The following is a 21,360-nucleotide window of genomic DNA, read 5'->3' as shown; positions in this document are numbered from 1 at the left end:
CGTCATGTGAGTCTCAGAAGTCAAAATTATAGTGGGGTTTTAATCCCCTTGGAAGGGTTCTGAAGGTTGCATTGTAAGTGGCTGACAGCTGGTGTCGTTAACCACCACTTCTTTTTGAAAATGGTCGTCCTTTCACTCCTTGGTCCAATAAGCACATCACTCAAGACTCTACAACTAGTCTTTTTATTATTCATGTTATTTCAGTTACAATCACTGTATGTTTGTCACATTTGAATATAAACAGTATATCTAGTAACACTATATTATTAAAAGTAAATCGATAAGAAAAGTCACGAACGCTGTTACATCTTATATCATAAAACACAGCAGTAGTTGGACTAAAACAAAAAGTATATATTTAGGCCAAATGTCACATTTAACTGACCTTTCAAAATCTGTCTTTTAGACAACGACAATTTAAATGTACATTACCTCACCTACTCCCCTTTTTTTGAAGGGGAGCTAACATTTTTTCCCCACATTTGCTTTACTAGTATTTAAAAAGAGAACATAAGTAGTTTTTGTTTTGTTTTTTCCCCTATGGAAATGAACATAATGCTAATAGAGAATCTATGCTATAACTTTGTTCAATAAAACCTGTAGCAAATTATGTATATGATGTAGAGTTGAGGCATTACTCAACAGTAGAACTGCCAGCAAAATAAGCAGTTCATTAAACCTGCATGATTTCATAGGAGTGTGAAATTCTCCCTTTTACAGTGTGTTTTCTGTTTCTGTCACTAGATGGTGGCAGTGCCAGTAAAACCTTACTGGATTGTTCATCTGGATTGTTACAATTTTAAGTTAGAGAGTTTTACACACATTTACAGTGACAGATTATTTTTTGAAAGAGGGATTTAACACAGTCAAAGTGGTTCAAATAAGACCAACACATCACATTGCTTTTTTAAATAAATGACTGCAAACAGGTTTTACCTTCATTACCAGTGTAATATTTTTATGCAATTAGTCTTGTTCTGAGTATTCATTTTTTGCTTAATTGATCTCATTTATCAGTTGCATTATAAAAGTGGAAATGAATGTCTAAATATGTTCTGTGGGGAATTGAATGAGCTATTATAATAACTTGCAAAAGTACCTTGGATGGCTGCATGGAGAGTTAAGATCCAACCGTGCACAGTAAGATAGATAATATTGTTAATTGAAAAAAAATTCACATCCGCTTGAATAGCAAAAGAAATAAAATAGTTATTTCCTCTGTGTGAATAAAATGAGAACTGCTTTTTTATGCTGCAGGATATGACCCTTTAATTGTCCACAAAGTGACAATGTCACCGTTTTATTTTATGTTTAATCAAGTGCTCAGAGAAGGGAGTCATACTTGAGATTCACTCTGTTGCCTTGAAGAAATACAGAGCAGTCAAAAAAAATGCCTGATGCCTAAATACAGATCCACCTACAGAGGATAACATAATGTAACCCTCTGATTGTGAAAGCCATTTGTGCTGTGAAATCTTGACCTTAGTCAAAGAGTGTCTTGATTGGACATGCTAATTACTTATAGTTTCAAATTATTTAAGAAATATTAAGACCATTTTGAATTTTTTAGCAATACATTTCATATAATTTCTCATCATCCTCTCCTCTATCCTTAGTATGAGCAGCGACATGCCAGGAAGTTTTCACCTATTTGTCTCCCATCTTGTCTTGGTGGTAGGCGTAGCAGTCAGTAGTGGGAACCTGAGGGTGAGGAGCTGGTGAAAGAGAGGTGTGGGGCATAGGAGAGAGGTGGCTGACCTCTGGGCAGCCGTCAGGTAGCTTGTAAAGAGACAGATGGTGACACTGGGAAGATGGAGGCATGCTGACAGGAGTCTGCATAAAAATGTAAACACAACTATAAGCACAAAAAGGAAGAAACCATTTTAATTAATTTTATTTCACTGAGTCAGTGAACAAGTATCGTGCTGATTAATAGCTTACAAATGGGCACATAATCAAAATGTGTGGCCTTGGGAAAGGACTAGGCTAATATTTATATTACAGCACGTATTATTTTCAAATATTAGCTGATAATCACATTTGAAGAAACATCAGTTTTATTAAAATTTCTAGAAACTTACCAGCACAGTGTGAAGGTACAGGCAAGCCCCTAATCAAAGGATAACTAGCCACCTTCTCTTACAAAACAGAAATTCCTATATAAATCATATGTTTTTTGCTCTGCCTGTTTTATTAGCCTTTATGCAAGTTTTCAGTTTCTCTTTAATGCACAAATTATATAAATAACACAGCAAAAACCACTGTAAAATAAGTTTTTTTTACATTATTATTATTATTACATTTACAGCATGTTATTGGCACTGGTTGCCACTGGACCCAGGTCAAAATTTATCCTTTATCTGAGGGCTGGCAAACTTTAAATTGAGGCAGTGGCAATATAGAAAGCTTTCAGTGACAGTAGGAGAGACCTTATTTCCCTAAGGGGACCCCTGACTCCACTCACTGCAGAGGCAAGTGACATGCATGATCCTATTTAAACAAACCAAAGAGCAACAATAAAAGCCACAAAAAGCACAACCAACTAAAGCAAGATGGCGGTGAGAAGAGGGGAAATAACGATTAAATATGATGCTGATTAGCTAAATGCTGGTTGCTTCCTATGTACACTGTATTGACACCCACCTGCAGTGTGTTACTGTCACTATTTCTCAGTTCATCTAGGTAAGTCAACCACAGCTTCAGCCTCTGCCATGTAGCCTTTATTTCTGCTTGCACCTGTAAGAAAGGGGAGGAAAAGAAGCTTGAAATAGGATAATAACGAGAACTGAATTTGGAAACTTGACTTAGAAACTGGGTTAACGACTAAGAAAAGGAAGAGGCTAAACATTGCAAAGAGTGTTTGCAAGTAAGGGAAATATCTCAAATGCAAAAGCTAAAATCTGCAAAAAATGAGTAACACATCCTCTGCTGAACATGAAAAACATTTACAAGAGACGCATGTCTTGATTCTTAAACTGTAGAACATATGAACGACATCAAGACCAAGAGGGCCTGCACCTTTTTTAGTGTCACCTAGTCCCTTTTCACTCCAGATGGGCATTACATTGACTTACATGAATTTCTCGGCTGACCATTCAATTCAGCTAACTATAACCTGTACGCTGACCTTAAACAAGCCCCGCTCTAACCTTAAACTGAGGCTTCATTCAAAAATGTAATGATTAATATTATGAGAAGTTTGTTTTGTCCACCACATCACATGCTACATACCTCCTTGTTGACAAAACAGTACAGGACGGCTACAAGTAAACCCTGTAAAGAGTTTGTATTAAAGGTCATTTAGTAGTGTTTTGCTACTTTTATGTACAAATTATTATGATGGTAAATATTATCAAGCTAGGTGCAGATTCTTGATTATACCTGAAAAGAGTTCAAGAAGAGCTGGAAGAAGAGGCTGATATTGTGAAAGACTCCATCTGTTTGCACATTCGCCAACACCGCAAACACAACTTCATGGATCCCCAGCAGAGGGATCAGGGTCAATGTGGATTTGGCCAGTCTGGAGAGAAACATGAGAATTAAATGTTCCCTGGTGTTTACTTGTTAAACTGTTATTAAACTCGTAGGCAAAGGTTATGTCAAGCGATATAACAGAGTTCCCTCACTTGTCTTCTCTTAATTACTGTCTGTATATGTGTGAGTTTTGATCTTCACACTTACAGACAAGATTCTTACAAAAAAGTCTATCAATTAGTTAATTCATGTTTTATTTTCACCTGATTTTTGTAGTTGCTAAGCAAAAACGAAAGGAAAAAAAAACAACTAAAATTAAACTAAATTAAAGATAGGTGAGCAAATTAGGTCAAACATTAGATAATTATGTCAAGACAACAAGGAGATGAAAGCACCTCCACTCATCTTAGTGCTAATAAAAAATTCTCACTATACATAATGCAGTTCTCAAATCAGTAACGCTTTTCCTCACCCACATTAGACATTCCAGGCGTTTTTACACACAATGCTATGGTTACTATACATACTTCACTACTAAAGATATTTGTTACTGTGTTGAGGCACTTCTAATTTGAATCTAAAAAACTCATCAGCACACTCTCTCTCTGGAGCTCTCACTTCTCTGGATACTGTATTAGTATTTCCAGTCAAGTTACTTCAAGTTTTGTTCAAATATTTATACTGTCAGAAGTTTACACACTCTCACAGGTTTACTTGGAACACATAGAAATACATACTGTCAGTCTGTGTCACAGGTGCATGTGACAACATGTTATGAAAAATGCCAGAATGACTTTTTCTGCTGTGAGAATTGCGGCGATCGAGAAAAACCGTATCTTTTGTCATTGTCAGTGTTCATTACTTTGTTGTTATCTACATACCTGAATTTATAGTCAGTATATCTCATCTGATGGGCTTTCAGTTTAGATATAAGGATCAGAATGATGCGAATAAAGATGAAGAAGTTAACCTGAAAAGATAAAATAAGAGAAACAGACTCATTAGTATATTTATTTTGTAATTATTATTTTAGTCATTTTAGTTTTAATTTGAAAGCTGGAGGTGATATGTAGGTGACTATGATGTACAGACTGCCCCGCCCCCTGTAGGTCACAGGGCTGTTTATGGTCACATAACTCACACATGATTGTTCATACTGACAAATTTACTTTATAACCTTTATATTTGTGTCTATTACCATTATGGCCAGGAGAATAGGGATACGGATTATACACCAGTAAGCCATGTTTTCATTTATTTCCCAACACCTGAAAAACACAGACATTGCATGAAGATGATAAGCAGTTTTTATTTACTGAAGTGCTCCATTCTGACTTCATGCATTGTAATAACATATGCATTATGTATATATTACCATTACATCAACACTTTTTTTTATCACGGTAAAAGCATGGAGAATTACTACAGAACAAAATGGTGTTAAAACTACTGCATACATATACTAAAGCTATGATGTAGAGTGTAGTTAAGAGATTAAAGAAGAGACGAGAAAAGAATACAAATAGGTACAAGGCAGCACAAAGTCAGCAAAATAATTATTAAAGAAGTCAGACTAAAAGTTCACCTTGTGTCTTCATACATGTAACGTACAAGAATCCAGGGAAAGACAAATAACACTGGGGTGCCTGAAACAACGACAGTTCAGGTAAGCAGGGAAAATTCAGGATTGTGAGATTGACCTAACCAATTTTGCCATAATGTGAGCCAAGCCTTTAACTACTTCATTTCCTTTGTGTTGTATGTAGCTACTTTTGTCTGGTGTCCTTGGCTTACCCCAGCCTATCAACAGATATCCACCAAAAAAGCAGTTTTCAGAGAAAGCCATCAGCGCCAGCAAGTTGTGCAGATACAGGCCTTCCACGAGAAGCCAGTAGTAGTTGGCTCCCACACAGTAATGCATCAGCACTTGAGCCACAAGGCAGCTGGACAATGCCTAATATTTAAGTGTGTTTTTAGGAGGAGATACAAAAAAGTAGAATTAAGAAGTATACGTCACTTCTAACAGTTATGAATCTTCAGAGTCCCTGGCTATACTTAAGTCTATATGAGGAAATTAAAAAAACTGCCCGGGTAATGAACACTTTTATTTTATAATGTAACAATTTATAAAGTCAAATTAATAACTAATTATCACTTAGTATTACTATATGTTATCTCGCATGAATGATGAAGCGGTCCAAGGGAGGGGTGTTAAATATATTCAACTATGTCATCTGTGAAATGACACATATATTAGTATCACTGAAATAATACAAGTTTTTATGCTTATAACCTGGTTACTGTTCACTTCAAAGATTTCCCTGTTGTCTGCGAACTCCAGGTAGGTTTTACCCAGTAGAGCATCTTTAGTCAGGATGGAGAGAGCTCGCAGAATGAACGACGCAAACAAGTTGCTGTGGATGTAGTTTCTGGTACAGTGGAGCTTACTGCAAGTTTCACAAAGGTTAAATAATGTTAAAAACATAATAATCACAAAACAAAGTCAGCCTGCTAAACATGTGGCTCATAGAGAGTGAGATTGATTTCACTTTTTGTTTTTAATTTTTTGTAACAACAGAGCTTATAGCTGCAGTGCTAAGGCTTGTGTAATTTCCCCATGTTTCATGGATTATTGTTGTTATGGTATTTGCACTCGCAAGAGCTTCACAGCTCTAGTTAAGAAAAGTTGGTTTTGAGAAGAAAGTCTGCTTAAATGCTACTTGGAGAAATGTTAGAGTATGAGACAGATTACCTACCTGAAAAAGAGAAGAATAATCAGAGCCACACAGAGACTGACCAGACTGAGAGAGTAGCCCACTGTGTACATGACCCGAAAGCAGGCATAAATAATAATTTGCTTCTCCTACACAGAATAAAACAAAAAGACAAGGGTGGGTTAGTACTGTGAGGCCACTAAATATGAACCTACGTAACTTCCTTTTACTAAATCCTAATTGTTTTAAAATCTGTTATTCAGAATAGTTGTGCACTTTCAAATGGAAAAATAAAGCATTGATTCTACTGATTTTGCAGTTTCACACTTTTTAAATTAATTTTAAATCAATTCTACTTTGGTGACAGTTTTCTGATTAATTATTTTCTGACCAATTTCCCCATATGCTCCTGGCATACCTCCTCCTGTTGGCTGTCCTCAGGTTGGCACTGAGAATGATCCCTCCAGGTTTGACTGGAGTTTCTGGTGGCCCATTTGCCATCAGGGCCACACTCACGCAACACAAAGCCACTACGCACTACAGGAAAACAGAAAAGAGGCTAAAACACATGTCTGTGATTAAAACAATGCTTTTATCTGTGTGTATATAGCCTGTTGCTATGTCCATGTGTTTTTGGATAGCGATATTTTTTTTTTTAATCATTTATTATCTGTACATCACTACAGCAGATTTTAAAATCAAATATTTAATATGGGTTTAAAATACAGTCACTTATTTGGACATTGGATAGAAGTATTGTTTTGAATATTTGAATAAGTATCAGTTGTAGTCATTTAAGTCACCGAAGTCTAGAACCCATGGACATGCCCAAATAGTGGATTTTGTTTCTTGAAATGCTCTGCCAGATTTTTACTGCAGCCATCTTCAGTTGCTGCCTGTTTTCAGGTCTTTTTGCATTCAGTTTTTTACTGAATAACGGAAAAGCTGCTTTGCTCTGGTGGGTTTAGTTGAGGCGATTGACTTGAAGAATATCCCATATTTGACAGATAATGCAGTATGCTTTGAACTGTTTCTGTTTTCCCATCATTCTGGTACAAATTAATCTTGGTTTAATCTCTCCAAATATCAATGGTTTTCCAAAACTGTGCAGGCTCTTTCATGTGTATCAGTTTGTATCAGAAGGTGTCTCTTAATTGTAGACTTTTACAACGGTACCTAATCTGCATTCATCCAGCTTAGTTATGCTCTGTGGTCTTTCTGACCTTTTAATGTTGTTGAGTTCTATACTGTGTTCCTTCTTTTGGCACACTTAGAGTTTTGCTGTCTTTCTTAAAGGTTTATTTTGGGTTTTTTATTTTTTTATTTTGTCATAATGATGGCCACCATGTCTGTGTGGGTTCTCTATCTACTGTAGGTCGCCTACACCTTCATCTCTTTGGACCTCATATTGAGAATCGTAATGAACAGTTATCAAATACAAGTTCAACACTTAAAATCTTAAAGTCTTTTATCGGCTTAAATTATCCCATCATAACAAGGGAACAGCTCTCACATGGCCATGAAAGTGTTTGTCAGTCCAATTATTTTTTGAGCTTCTTTATTAACTAATTCCAAAACAGTTAATAAAGTTTTTTATTAAGCCATTTGAATTGAATCGCTAAAAGCTAAAGGTTTGCAAGTCACATAGTCACATCTGAGTTGTTTCATTTAAAACTCATTGTTGTGGTGTGCTGGGAAAAAATGCAGGAAAATGTGTAATTGTAAAAAAAAAAAAAAACCCAAAACTTTACCTAAATGTATCTATATATGTGTGTTTGCGACCTGTTACCTACCTTGGTTGTACCAAGGTAGGTACCAGGGGCAGGGCACCTTGACTGTAGAGTTGGGTTGTCCATCTGACCAACAAGCATATTCGTCAAACATACGACTGCATACCAATTCTGGAGACAGAATAAGAATGAATGAATTGTGTTTTATAATCAGTCGGTGAGATGGATGAATGTTCTATAAAACTTTCACCATGTTTGCACATTTATTCTAAATTAAATGATTTAATCTTAAATTAATGGATTATATTTAAGCGTTAAATCTAATTAATGTATGTTTTAGCATTAATATGATTATTGAGCATATGTGTGGATTACCGTCTGGTCCGGGTTCTGCGCTCATCCTGACCAGACACTCATTTCTGTAGCGGATCCATTCTGCCACCATATCTTCAACAGTCCTCGCTGATATACTCTACACACACACATATACACACAAATGACCTGAAATGATCATTTATAGCCACTAAATACTAAACCCAACCTGTACCCTCAGTCAGACCCAACCACTTAAGCCTAATACCAATTTTAACCCTTAAACCAGGTCTAAACCCACAAACACCTCTTTGAATGTGGAATGTGAAAATGAGGACTAACAGAAATGTCCTTTTGGTTTCAAATTGGTACATTAAGATACAAAAGTGAACATATGACAATATTTTAGCTTTACATTAGTCAACACTTGCATTTAAATTACATGACGATAAAGGACACAAGTTCTGTGGCTTACAAATGACTGATTTAAAATCATCTATATACTTTTTTCCTTTGCATGCTTTTCTTTTATAGACTTTTAACATTATTATGGATACTCTTAGACCAATGCTTACTATCTGTTCACAATCTATATTCATTCTGGTAATCCCCACTAGGGCTTTTTGCAAAGAGTGCCTAATAAACTGGCATTTCACTGGATGCTGTACAGCTGCAGTTCTACAGCTACAGAACTTTTTTTTTCAAGTATCAGGTATCGTTTGGTCATTGCTGGCACAATAAAATACTTTACCACAGTCCTGTCGAGTAGAAAGAGGATGATGAATATGTAAGAAGTCTTCATCATTCAGAGGTGCACCAGGCTGGCCATGCATAGGTCATCAGAAAGCTACAGAAGGTCACTCAGAGGTCATTAGTGAGTAAACAAAGATTAAATCAGGATGTGGTGTAAAATATTCTATTCTCTACCATATTGCCTGTAAATACAGAGAAAACAGTTTGACCCCATGAACGATTTTAAATGAATTTCTATTTGATCTGCATCCAAAAATCTAAAAAGTGGAAGCAGCACGCAAAGACTAACAAGAACTAAAAATGAAAGTGATTTCCATTTACTCCATGCTCTTACACCGTAACCAGCTGTGGACAATTTTACAGCAAAATAGAAAAAAAAAAAAAAACTGTGGTGGTCAACCCCACTGACAGACATATTAGTGGAGCTCTGCCTTGCTGTGGCACAAATGCATAGTTGTGTTTTCATTTATATTTATAGAGTTTTTAACTATGACAATAACTTGTCATCATGTAATTTCAGCTGTGGGAATTTGCTGTTCTTCTTCATTAGTGAGATGAGCCTCCATAAAGTGACTCAGTAAACACATTAAGATCCCCAAAGCATCAGAAATACCCACACAACTACACATGAGCCCGCATAATGCTGCACCCAACAAGTTTTAGTTTATGTAACAGGACTAGCAGGCTTTTGCTTGCTCTCTCTCTCTCTCACTGCACACATGATGAAACTCATACAGTTGTGTTCAAAAGCTCGCATACACTCATCATGCATATCATGGTCATTTTAGGCTTTTAATAATTTCTTTGAACTGTACTTTTTGAAACGATTGTACACCATACATTTCTAATGACTTAAAAAACAAGAATTGGTTGCTTAAGTTTATTTATTTATTTTAGATTTTCTCCAATCCACATAGACAAAAGTATCAATACACCCACTAATAATATTTGGTTAAACATCCCTTACAAAATTGCATCTAAACCATATGGTTTTGGTTGCCTTCAAGACCCTTCTGACATAATTCTGTCTAAATATTTGACCACTCTTCTTTGCAGAGTTCATTTAAATTGAATGATTTCCTAACCTCTAGCAGCCTTTAAGTACAGTCAACAAATTTTAAATATTGTTGAGGTTGGAGCTTTGGGAAGACTGGTGCAAAAATTTAATGTTAAACCACTTTATCCATTCCAACACCAGTTTTGATGTGTGTTTGGGATCATTGTCCCATTGGAAGATTCAGTTGTGTCAAAGTTTTGACCTTCTGGCTGCTGATTTGAGGTGAAGCTGAAGAATTTGGGGGTAGTTCTCCTTCTTTATTATTCAACCACTTTTTGGATTGTACCAACATCGTGCTTGATAGCTGATGCAGTGTTCTTTGGTTTGAAGAGCTCACCCCTACTCCTATAAAAATACCTCTTGTCATTTTTAGGAAATAGCTCAATCTTTGTCTGTCATGCTGGTGTTCCAGGAGTTTTGAGTTGTTCCTGAACATCCTAACCAATTTGGACTCATCTGAGGGTGACAGTTTGGGTTTTTTCCAGACCTTTACAGGAAAGAGGTGACACATCCAATAAAACTGATGATCCTGGATTCTGCAGGAAACCAACTGATTTGAAGGAACTCTACGAATTCTTTCAAGAGGACCTGAGGAATATCCAGCCAAGGTCCCTATGCTGTTACTGTGAACTGAAACAATAGTCTTAATAATATTTTATGTCATTACTGTGGCAAAAAGATTTTAAACTATCACCATCTAAAAATACTATTAATTCTTAATTGGTGAACTCGTCTGCATTCATTTGTTATTTTATATGACTCTAAGGCTGAGAGATCATTGGAGAATTTAATGAACTATTATTGTCTTTTTTGATATTACTCCAACTCCTCTCCATGGAGGTCAGAGGTCAGGAACTCAGTGTGCTTATCGGTTTCTACAACCATTAGACTGATTAGAATCAACTTTAGAAGGAGAAATTTTGAGAAAACAAATCAACACAGGATCTGTGGACATAAGCCAAGATAAGGCTGTTGGTTATGGAAACACTCACACAACACTCTGAAATAATTTTGTCATTTGACATTGCCATGACGATTATAATTAAGGATTGATAATTATTAGGAGCTACCTATTAAACAAAGAAATATGACGCAGTCCCTCCTGCCCCCCTCCCAAAAAAAAAAGAATAAAACGCAAGGCACGATTTGTCTTGTGTAAACGCAATTGAAAAGTCGAAACATACCTCACCTCTGGGAAAATCACGTTTCTCCGTCAAAGAGACGAATGTTGAACAGGTCTAAATCAGTCAGCGGGAACTGTTCCTTGAAGCAGAAATCATATTATGCCAGTGTTTATATCCAATCAGCGCACACACGACCTCCCTCTGATGACTGCCAGCAAATCCCACCTTTCTCTCTCCCTCTCTCCCTCGCTCTGTATCTCTCTCTCTGTTTCTTAACCTTCGGTAATTTGTATCCTACCAGCCTGGAGGAGAGATTGGGATCACTAGCAAACCCCCAGACTGAATGTTAGAAACTATGAATACATCCATTGCCTTAACTGCCTTTCCAATAGCCAAAGGGGGCTGGAGGCTATCACACGTGTTGTCATCAAGAGGTTGCTTGATTCTGGTTTCATTTAGTTTTTGTTAATTTCAAGTAAATATTACTTAAACTATATTAATTAATACTGTACTATATTAAATTGTGTACTTACCCTGTGAGGTATATATTAAGTGTTATATTAAGTATACCTACTCCTGCCAAAACATCTGAAGAAAAATATTTAAACCTAAAAGATAAAGAGAGATAAACTGTTTATTACTCTAATGCAGGGTAATGTGGCGTGATAGTCTAGCTGTCACTGTAAAACAACAACAACAACAACAACAACAACAACAACAACAAAAAAACAGGAAAGAAACATTTGTGGTTTTAACTATAGAAGTTGTAAAAAGAAAGGTACTGTTTTTAGCTAGCTGGGGAAAGTTTTTTGCACACAATGCCTAGCTTAATTTACAATTAAGAACATGTATTGAGATTATAGCAATTATTCCTTAACAGCAGCCACTAAGTAGTAGTACTATCAGCTCATGACACCCGTTCATTTCATGTTTTTGTGAGAAAACTCTACATCAAATGCTTCTGTTGTTGGAATGAAGCTTGAATAGAAGTTGAAACTCATGTGTTTAATTTCCTGGGTTATCAAAGGTTGTGCATTAGGTCATAAATGCATGTACTGAAAATTAATCAATCACATCTCTGTGGGAAGTAGGAGTGCTGCAGCACCCCCTGTCACAAAATTCAGTCATGTCAGCTCCTGAAAAATGCAAAAAGTTGTTGAAACATTTTCAATTATCCAATAAGTTTATTGTATGTCTTGACTGCTGTGTCTTAAGAGGCCGCTCAGTTAGAAGACTGTGTACACCTGACATGTTTGTCTTAAGTTTGAACTGTTTATTCTTGTCTGCTGTGTTCAGCGGAGTCGGAGACCGTCCACGGCTCTGCTGGGGCCTTTCTCGGATAGATAATTGAACTGCATTAAAAACTGCAGGCCACCTGGTTTTAACTGCACCACAGACAATCCAGTATAAGGTTTGAACATGGAAACATGGATGTAGTACAAAATGCCTGTGGTGTTATAAAGATCAGCAAAAATGAAATGACTGATTTTACAATAAATCACTTTGATGTTTACTACGTAAGAAACATTTAAACTGTGATAGCATTTTCTCGCAGAAACATTGTAACAACATGAAATAAATGGGTGCTGTGAGCTGATAGTGCTTTCAGGAAATGACTTCAAGTCTACAGTTGTGAAGGTGGATTAAATGTGCAATGTCAGCTATGTGCTGTATATTGTACATGAAGCAGTGTTCATTCACTATTGAAAATCTTACGCAAACAAAGCTCAAAGTCTCACCATTGCTGGTAAAAACTGTAATATATAGTTTGCATTTAGCCTTTCTAATAGAAAACATTACTGTCAGGGCTGTGTGTGCGGGCAGGTGGAGATGTGGATCCAAATGCAGGACTCCGAGACAGAAATGTAACTGAAGACCACAGTTTTATTGCTGGCACCAAACAAAACCAGAAACCAAACCATGAAAACACAAACTGGAACACACAGGAATAAATCTGAGGGTACGACGCAACGCTGAGCAAGGGCAAACACAGTGCTAATATACACAGGAAAGTAATCAGGGAATGGAAGACAGGAGGGAGACACAGCTGGGAGAGATCAGGGCTTACGAGACAGGGGGAGCGAAGCTGGACGCACTGACATAAGATACAATTCTTCAAAATAAAACAGGAAACAATACACAAGGACGCAGACTAAGAAACACGGACTTTACACGGGCAGAACTAAACCTAACCAGAATAAGCTGGAACATAGAACATCATCATCATCATCATCAAGAAGATAACCAAAAATACAAAATCAAACCAAAACATGAAAACTCAAAATACTGGGTCAAAACTGACCCAGAACCGTGACAATTACACAACATTTTCTGTTCGACCGGCATTTTTCTTGGATGCGATCCAACTAGGTCCTTCTTTGAAAAGGTATGGTCTTACTGGGGGACTTATAATTCTGGTATATTTTAATAGACTAAATAAAACATTTTAAAAGCGCTAACAGTGGTCTATATCACTCGGTCACCTCGGTATTCACCACTCATCCAACGTGTGAAACCTGCTGTGAGGACAATTAAAGTGTGGCCAGAGGGGACAGACGCAGTGCTCCAGGACAGATTTAAAAACACAGACTGGAATATGTTCACCCACACAGACCTGGACCAGTACGCCTCATCTGTACTGGATTACATCTCCAAAACCACAGACAGTGTCACCACCCAGAAACGGATCACCATGTACCCCAACCAGAAGCCTTGGATGAACCGGGATGTTCGTCTCCTCCTGAAGGCCCGCAACACTGCCTTTAGGTCAGGAGATGCACACGCCTACAGTACAGCCAGGGCTAATCTAAAGAAGGGCATCAAAAAAGCCAAACACCATTACAAAAAGAAGGTAGAAGAACACTTCTCCAACTCCAACCCCCGACGCATGTGGCAAGGACTCCAGACCATCACAGACTACAGGACCACCAAACCCTCCCCCGCATCCTCTGATGTCTCCTTCCTCAACGAGCTCAACAACTTTTATGCTCGTTTTGAGCGAGGGAACCCCACAACCACAACCAAAGCAGACATGACGCCAGACCACCAACCTCTGACTCTCTCCCCCACCGATGTAGGAGCGGTGCTGAGCAGGATCAATGTCCACAAGGCTGCAGGCCCTGATGGCATCCCCGGGCGTGTTCTCAGAGCGTGTTCTGGGGAGCTTGCAGGAGTGCTCACAGACATATTCAATCTGTCCTTGGCCCACGCTGTGGTACCGGCCTGCTTCAAATCCACCTCCATCGTCCCGATACCCAAAAACTCCAACCCATCTTGCCTCAATGATTACCGCCCAGTAGCACTCACCCCCATCATCACTAAGTGCTTAGAGCGACTGGTCCTATCACACTTCAAATCCTGTCTCCCCCCCACCCTGGACCCCCACCAATTCGCATACCGCCAGAACAGGAGCACAGAGGATGCAGTCTCCATCGCAATGCACTCTGTCCTCTCACACCTGGACAACAACAACACCTACGCCAGAATGCTGTTTATAGACTTCAGTTCAGCATTCAATACAATCCACCCCTCACAACTCATCAGGAAACTGACAGACCTGGGCATCAGTTCCCTCATCTGCAAATGGTTACTGGACTTCCTGACCAACCGCCCCCAACATGTCCGGCTGGATAACCACTGCTCATCTACCATCACAATGAACACCGGTGTACCACAAGGCTGTGTGATGAGCCCTTTCCTCTACTCCCTCTTCACCCACGACTGCAGACCTGCTGATGGTTCCAACACCATCATTAAGTTTGCAGATGACACCACGGTGATTGGCCTCATCAGTGACAACGATGAGGCCGCCTACAGGGAAGAGGTGGATCGTCTGGCTGAGTGGTGCGACACAAACAACCTGCTGCTTAACACCGAGAAGACCAAGGAGCTCATCGTGGACTACAGGAGGAATGCTGACCCACATCCACCCATCCACATTAAGGGGACGGCTGTGGAGCGTGTGAGCAGCTTCAAGTTCCTGGGAGTCCACATCTCCGAGGATCTCACCTGGACGACCAACTGCTCCAAGCTGGTCAAGAAGGCTCACCAGCGCCTCTTCTTCTTGAGGACTCTGAGGAAGAACCACCTGTCCTCAGACATCCTGGTGAACTTCTATCGCTGCACCATCGAGAGCATCCTGACCAACTGTATAACAGTCTGGTACGGGAACTGCTCTGCCTCGGACCGGAAGGCGTTGCAGAGGGTCGTGAAAACTGCCCAGCGCATCGCCGGAGCACCACTTCCTGCCATAAAAGACATCTACAGGAAGCGGTGTCTGAAAAGGGCTGGGAAAATCATCAAAGACCCCAGTCACCCATCGCATGGACTCTTCACCCTCCTGCCCTCTGGGAGGCGCCACAGGAGCCTCCGGACTAAGACCACCAGGTACCGGAACAGCTTCTTCCCCACAGCTGTCAGACTCCTGAACTCTGCCTCCTGACATCTGACCCACGTTAAACTCATGGACTGAACATACACACACCCACAACCACCTACACACACACACAATGGACAACTGTACCCTCAAACACACAATAATAACATGGACTGAACCACCACTCACAACCACTAGCACTAGCACCTCTGTAGAAACTATCTACACCCTCACTTATCTTAACTGCACTACTGTATAGCTCTGTGTAAATAATCATTCTGTACATTCGATAATCTTTAATCCTACAACTGTTTACAACTTGCATAGTTCCCATTTCTGTATAGCTGTATATCTCAGATTCTGTAAAGTTATTTATTTCATATTCTGTATAGTTTTTCATATTTATATCCTGTTCATATCCTGTACATAGCTTGTACTCACTACAGCCTGTACATACTTATAGTTATAGAATATTCACAACATACTTCATACCGTGTACATTATAACATACCATAATAGACCCATTTCTGTAATATACTCACATATCTATATTATTGCTAATATATATTGTAATATATCTATATCACTAAAGCACTTCTGGATGGATGCAAACTGCATTTCGTTGCCCTGTACCTGTGCATGTGCAATGACAATAAAGTTGAATTCTATTCTATTCTATTCTATTCTATATGCTGCCATTTTTACACCTTGTATATCTTTACATTAAACTATAAGAATTGTGTATCTTACTTTATTACGTTTATTATGTGCATGCCTAAATTTTTTGACTGACTTACACAGTCTATTCATAATTACTGCACAGAATAAAACCAGTGGTGAGAGTAGTGTACCAACTTTGATTTTTTTCTTAAATAAAGACAAATCTTGCTAATTTTATTTTCAACCACCAGAGGGCAGAATTCTATTTTTTTTCCCCTCTAGGTGTTTGTCCAGGACACACTTTTAAATGTGACAGATTTATTTTTGCAGTAATTTTACAGCGAGGAAGAACAAAAATGTAACCCTTCCATACAATTCAGGTCAAATTTATATAGAGTACAAATACTGTTTTGAGAAGAAACTGCATTTCCCCAGATGCCCAGAGAGAAAGGCACCTGCAGGTCTTTGAAGGATCATGGGGGAGAATCTCAACAGCATAAAGGGCCCCTCACATACAAAACTACAACAGCAAATCCATTATGTCCGATGACTTGCCACTGAGTCAAGCAAAGTGCAGCTCATAACAAGTATGCTGTGCTCTGGGGCACAATTTCTATGAAGCACATTTGCTCGAGCAATAGAAGGAGTTTGCGCATTTAATAATAATAATAATAATAATAATAATAATACATTTTATTTGAGGGCGCCTTTCAGAAACCCAAGGTCACCTTACAAAAACACAATTAATAAAAGGAACAATAGTCATAAAATACATAAAATAAGTTAAAATTACAAAACAGAGCGTGACAACAGATAAAATCAGCATTTAGGACCATGAGGGCACAGAGCACAGCACATCAGCTTAACTTAGCTGTCAGTGTAGCCTGTATCACTTTCTTTGTGAAGAGGCCACAAATTTACTCATATGTGGTGCACATGCAGCTAAGAAATAGAGGTCATAAATATGTTAGACGGTGTCTTGACTGAGAAAACCTTGACACAGAGAGTAGAGCTACACCTGTAAGTACAAACACGTGCAATGAAACTAAATAATCTAAAAACAAGCAAATTAAAAATATTTACTCTGAGGTAACTGAGATTAAATTACCTGAAAAATAACTGAGAGTAAAAAAAGAGACCAAAAGAGGTGTGGGGGATGGGGTCTTGCTGCTATAATGGTACCTAAACTGCCATTCTGCAGGATGTGGGAAACATGTGCAAGTCCCACAAATGCAACGATTCCCACTGATTTGACTGAAAGGACTACTTTAAAACAAGCACGTTTTAAGTGTTAATTGCAATTGCATGAATTGTTATTGATAATTAGAGATATTATGATTTTTTATGATAAAGCAGTAAGGGCCTTGTTATCAGCTCTAATGGTTATATATGGTTATTATAACAAATCCCCCAAATTTCAGAATGTTCTTGCCATGTTTACTTAGTATTAGGCTATTTATACATTCTAAATAGAACTATAATTCAAAATTTGGTATAGACAGTTATTATCAAAACTAACCCGAACCATAAAGTGAAATAGCAATATATAAGGACTGAATATGTTGAGTCAAAGTCCCCTTTAAACTGTAAAACCAGAATCCTCAAATCTAACTGAGAAGAACTTAAGTCAATCTCCTGACTCACACAGAGAGTGTCAGATTTGTAGCAGTCTGTCTACTGACATGATATCACTCTTAAGTGCTTTGCTACTTGGTCTATTAATCAAAAAGACTCCCCATTTTCTCAGCCAATCATCTCCATTCTTGTTGTGGTTGAGTTTTTTTTTTTGCAACTATAACTGTTCTCCTCTGTTGTTATTCTACTACCACGCCAAACTGGCTTCAACCTGTTTTATTCTTCCAAAGAACTGAGGAGTGAGCAGTGCTTATCTCTGCTCTGCCTGAGGTTATCCTGGAATGTAAAAGGGAGGAATCCTCTTATCTGCTCCATTTCAAATCAACTTCACCAATGAACTAATAGGCCGAGATTCCAGTGAATTGTACCCTGTACCTTTATGCACAACCATCCACCCTCAAATTCATTGGAACTTTCTTGGTCAAGATAAACCTCAGTATTACTTATAATCCCTTCAGAAATCCTGTGCAGCTATATGGACCTAAACCTCCTTTTTTCAGCTGTGTTCAACAAATAAAGCCAAGCAATCTATTTTTATAAAGCACTTCAGCCAGTGCAGACCAATGTGCTGAAAATAGAATAAGAAAAAATATTAATATAAATAGTATAAATAAAAATACAACAACCGTAAATGATATAGAACACCAACATCAGAAAAACAATAAAATCCAAATAAAATGAACATTTCTACACTGGCTTCAAAGCCAAACTGAAAAAGCGGGCCTTCAAACCAGATTTAAAAATCTTGCGTCTTCGGCACATCCAACAACAACTGGTCAGCTGATCTAAGAGACCAAGAAAGGGTTTCCAGGTTCAGTAGCTCAAATAGGTAGAGTGAGGCGAGACCATTTAAGGCTTTAAAAACAAATAAAAGGACTAAAATTAACTCTAAAATGAATAGGCAGGTAGTGAGGGTAAAACGGGAGTAATATGCTTTGTGCACCAGTTAAAAGCTGTGCAGCAGCATTTTGCACCTGCTGAAGACCCAACAAGGATGACGGGCTAATACCAAGGAGTTACAGTAATCCAGCGGAGTTATAATAAAAGCATGGATTACTGTTCTGGAATCATCTTTTGACAAGATAGGTTTAATTTTGGCCAGTTGCCTCAGCTGATAAAAGCTGGATTTCACTACTACTCTCACTTGACTGTCAAGCTCAATATCTATTTTAAAACCCACATTGGTGATAGTGGGCTTCTCATGCTGTGTTAGAAGGTTCATGTCCACAGGAAAGGCCTGGCCCAAAAGGCAAAACCTCTCTTATTTTCATTCAAATTAAAAAAATTAAGAGCCAACCAAGCTTTCACTTCCTCAAGACAATCATTTAGTGTTTGCATTCTCATTTTGATGATATGTTGTGCTGGTGATGATTCTTGTTATATGGTTTGGTTTAGTTTATTTTTCTTATAGACTCCTCATGTCACTTTACAGTCAAGACTTGTGTATTTTATTGTTTTCTGGTCATTGACCAAACCCTGATCATTGCAATAGATCTTATTAAATGCAATACTCTGTCATGTAACACTAATCATAGAGTTCACCATTTTAATTTCACACATCAAACAAGGACTGGCAGAGACTTTCTGGTAGCAGGTTGCTGATACTCACCATGGACCAGCACAGCCAGAAAAATATTGACTTAACTAAGGCCTTAACAGTCTTTAATCTAGCAGAATATATAATACTATGGGTGAAATTGCTCTCCCTGTCACTCACCTTGGTGGCCTCCTCCATTTGTTGCAGAGTGGATCATGAGTTTTCTTATTTTGAATAAGGTAGCCTCATTTCCAGCAGCTTTTATGAGTTTCATTCCACAAGACCTTTCATATATTATTATTATCATTATAGTGCAAATATGTAGGTCGTGCTGTGGGATCTACATGCTCTAGGCCAGGGGGTGGCAATCTTAGTCCACGAGGGCCGGTGTCCCTGCAGGTTTTAGATCTCACCTTAGGTCAACACACCTGAATCACATGATTAGTTCATTACCAGGCCTCTGGAGAACTTCAGGACATGTTGAGGAGCTAATTTAGTCATTTAAATCAGCTGTGTTGGTTCGAGGACACATCTAAAACCTGCAGGGACACCGGCCCTCGCGGACTGAGATTGCCCACCACTGCTCTAGGCCTTTGTCATATGACAGTGAAACAATCACACTAATGGCAGATTGTTATTATGAGGCATCAAAGTTAAATTATTTTGAGAAAAAAAAGATAATCACATTACACGTCATAGATCAGGGGTTGGAATTTTTAATACAGCATGTTTTTTGGTTTGATAATGATTTATGTGTGAGGTTTGTTTCTTTTGGAATATTGGTCTGTATTTAGTTTACTTTTAATCAACATATTGTTTTTATTCAGTTGTGTTTAAAAGTCTTCTGTAAAGCTACTGTGACTTTCTGGAGGTATTAAGTTCCCCTTTGTCTGATTTTGGTTCCCGTCTCATTTCTGTGTTGTGCTTTGTCTTTCAGTGTCCCTTTGTGTCAAGTTAAGCTTTTTTCCTCATTCAGTGGTTTGAATGAGGAAACAGGTTTTACCTTGGTAATTTTGATCCCTTTTGTCTTGTGTTGAGTCGACTCTGTCTTGTTATGTTAATTGTCTGCAGCTGAGTTCCCCACCTATTTCCACTTCCATCAATACCTCTAATGTATATATTGTCGCTGTCTTTTTTTGTTAAATGTTGAGTTGTCCTCATAGCTGTATGTGCTCTAGCTCTGTGTTGTCTATGTTCCTAGTGGTTTCTGTCATTTTGGATTGGATTTGCTCCTTGTAACTTTTGGACTCTCTTTTTTACTCCTTGAACTTACCAGCATTTAAGGCTTGGTTTATGGTTTTATTTTGATATCCTGGATTCTGCTATAGGTCCCAAAATAAACACTCTAAACTCCACACAGTGCAATCATAACACAGCAAGACAATTATGACACTATTCTTGAACTTTAGATAGATCTGATAGCATCAAAAAAGTGCCACATGAATGTGCAGACACAAAGTTATTCAAACCCGATTCTGCATTCTGCTAGCTTTACTTCAACTTACACAAGAGTGGTTCAAATATCTTTGTTAAATTATATGAATAGGATTTCCCTCAACTTAAACAAAGTGTGAAACTTTGGGATTTATTTGGGGTCATTTTCCTGTTGGCAGTTCTGTCAAAACCCAAGAGTCAGCTGGCTCACTGATGGCATGATGTTATCTTCCAGGATTTTCCCTGTTATACAATGTGGGTTTCCAGTTCTGGAGAAAATTTGAATAAATTTACTTTTTACTTTTTTTTAAATTTATGTATGCTGTATGCATTTTGTTCATTCCTAAGTTGTGAGTCTACACCAACCAAAATACTGTCTTTAGTTATTAACATTAATTAACATTAACATTTGAAATGTTGAAGACACTTTAAAAGTAACACAAAAGTAACACAAAATTAACTGCTTTTCCAGGAAAACTTTTCAAAAGTACTTAAGGTTTTGTGAGGGTACAAAACCCTGTTCAGTCTTTCCCTCCCAGACTTCTAGACTTCTGA

At 38.1% G+C, this 21,360-nt stretch overlaps 1 protein-coding gene across 3 annotated transcripts; it reads right to left on the bottom strand.

Moving 5' to 3' along the window:
• Nucleotides 1-174: 174 nt before the first annotated feature.
• gipr (gastric inhibitory polypeptide receptor) lies at nucleotides 175-19,731 on the bottom strand. Of its 3 annotated transcripts, none has more exons than XM_040037630.1 (16): nucleotides 19,552-19,731; nucleotides 11,225-11,303; nucleotides 8,982-9,077; nucleotides 8,294-8,390; nucleotides 7,982-8,089; nucleotides 6,607-6,725; nucleotides 6,231-6,337; nucleotides 5,768-5,921; nucleotides 5,269-5,428; nucleotides 5,060-5,120; nucleotides 4,673-4,742; nucleotides 4,356-4,444; nucleotides 3,382-3,520; nucleotides 3,232-3,273; nucleotides 2,644-2,736; nucleotides 175-1,833 (listed from the first exon to the last, which is right to left on the bottom strand). In XM_040037630.1, exons 3-16 carry the CDS (start codon nucleotides 9,033-9,035, stop codon nucleotides 1,648-1,650), a joined length of 1,479 nt encoding a protein of 492 aa, XP_039893564.1. In that variant the 5' UTR covers nucleotides 9,036-9,077; nucleotides 11,225-11,303; nucleotides 19,552-19,731; the 3' UTR covers nucleotides 175-1,647. The 3 variants fall into 3 exon arrangements, with proteins under 3 accessions (XP_039893564.1, XP_039893563.1, XP_039893565.1); XM_040037629.1 differs by having other exon boundaries at nucleotides 11,230-11,303; XM_040037631.1 differs by lacking the exon at nucleotides 11,225-11,303.
• Between the last annotated feature and the right edge of the window lie 1,629 nt (nucleotides 19,732-21,360).

Source organism: Simochromis diagramma, unplaced genomic scaffold (genome assembly GCF_900408965.1).
Source record: "Simochromis diagramma unplaced genomic scaffold, fSimDia1.1 OVJJ01000463.1, whole genome shotgun sequence".
Classification (NCBI taxonomy): Eukaryota; Metazoa; Chordata; class Actinopteri; order Cichliformes; family Cichlidae; genus Simochromis; species Simochromis diagramma.
Note: the sequence above shows the minus strand (reverse complement) of the source record. Positions and strands in the feature narration are given on the sequence as shown.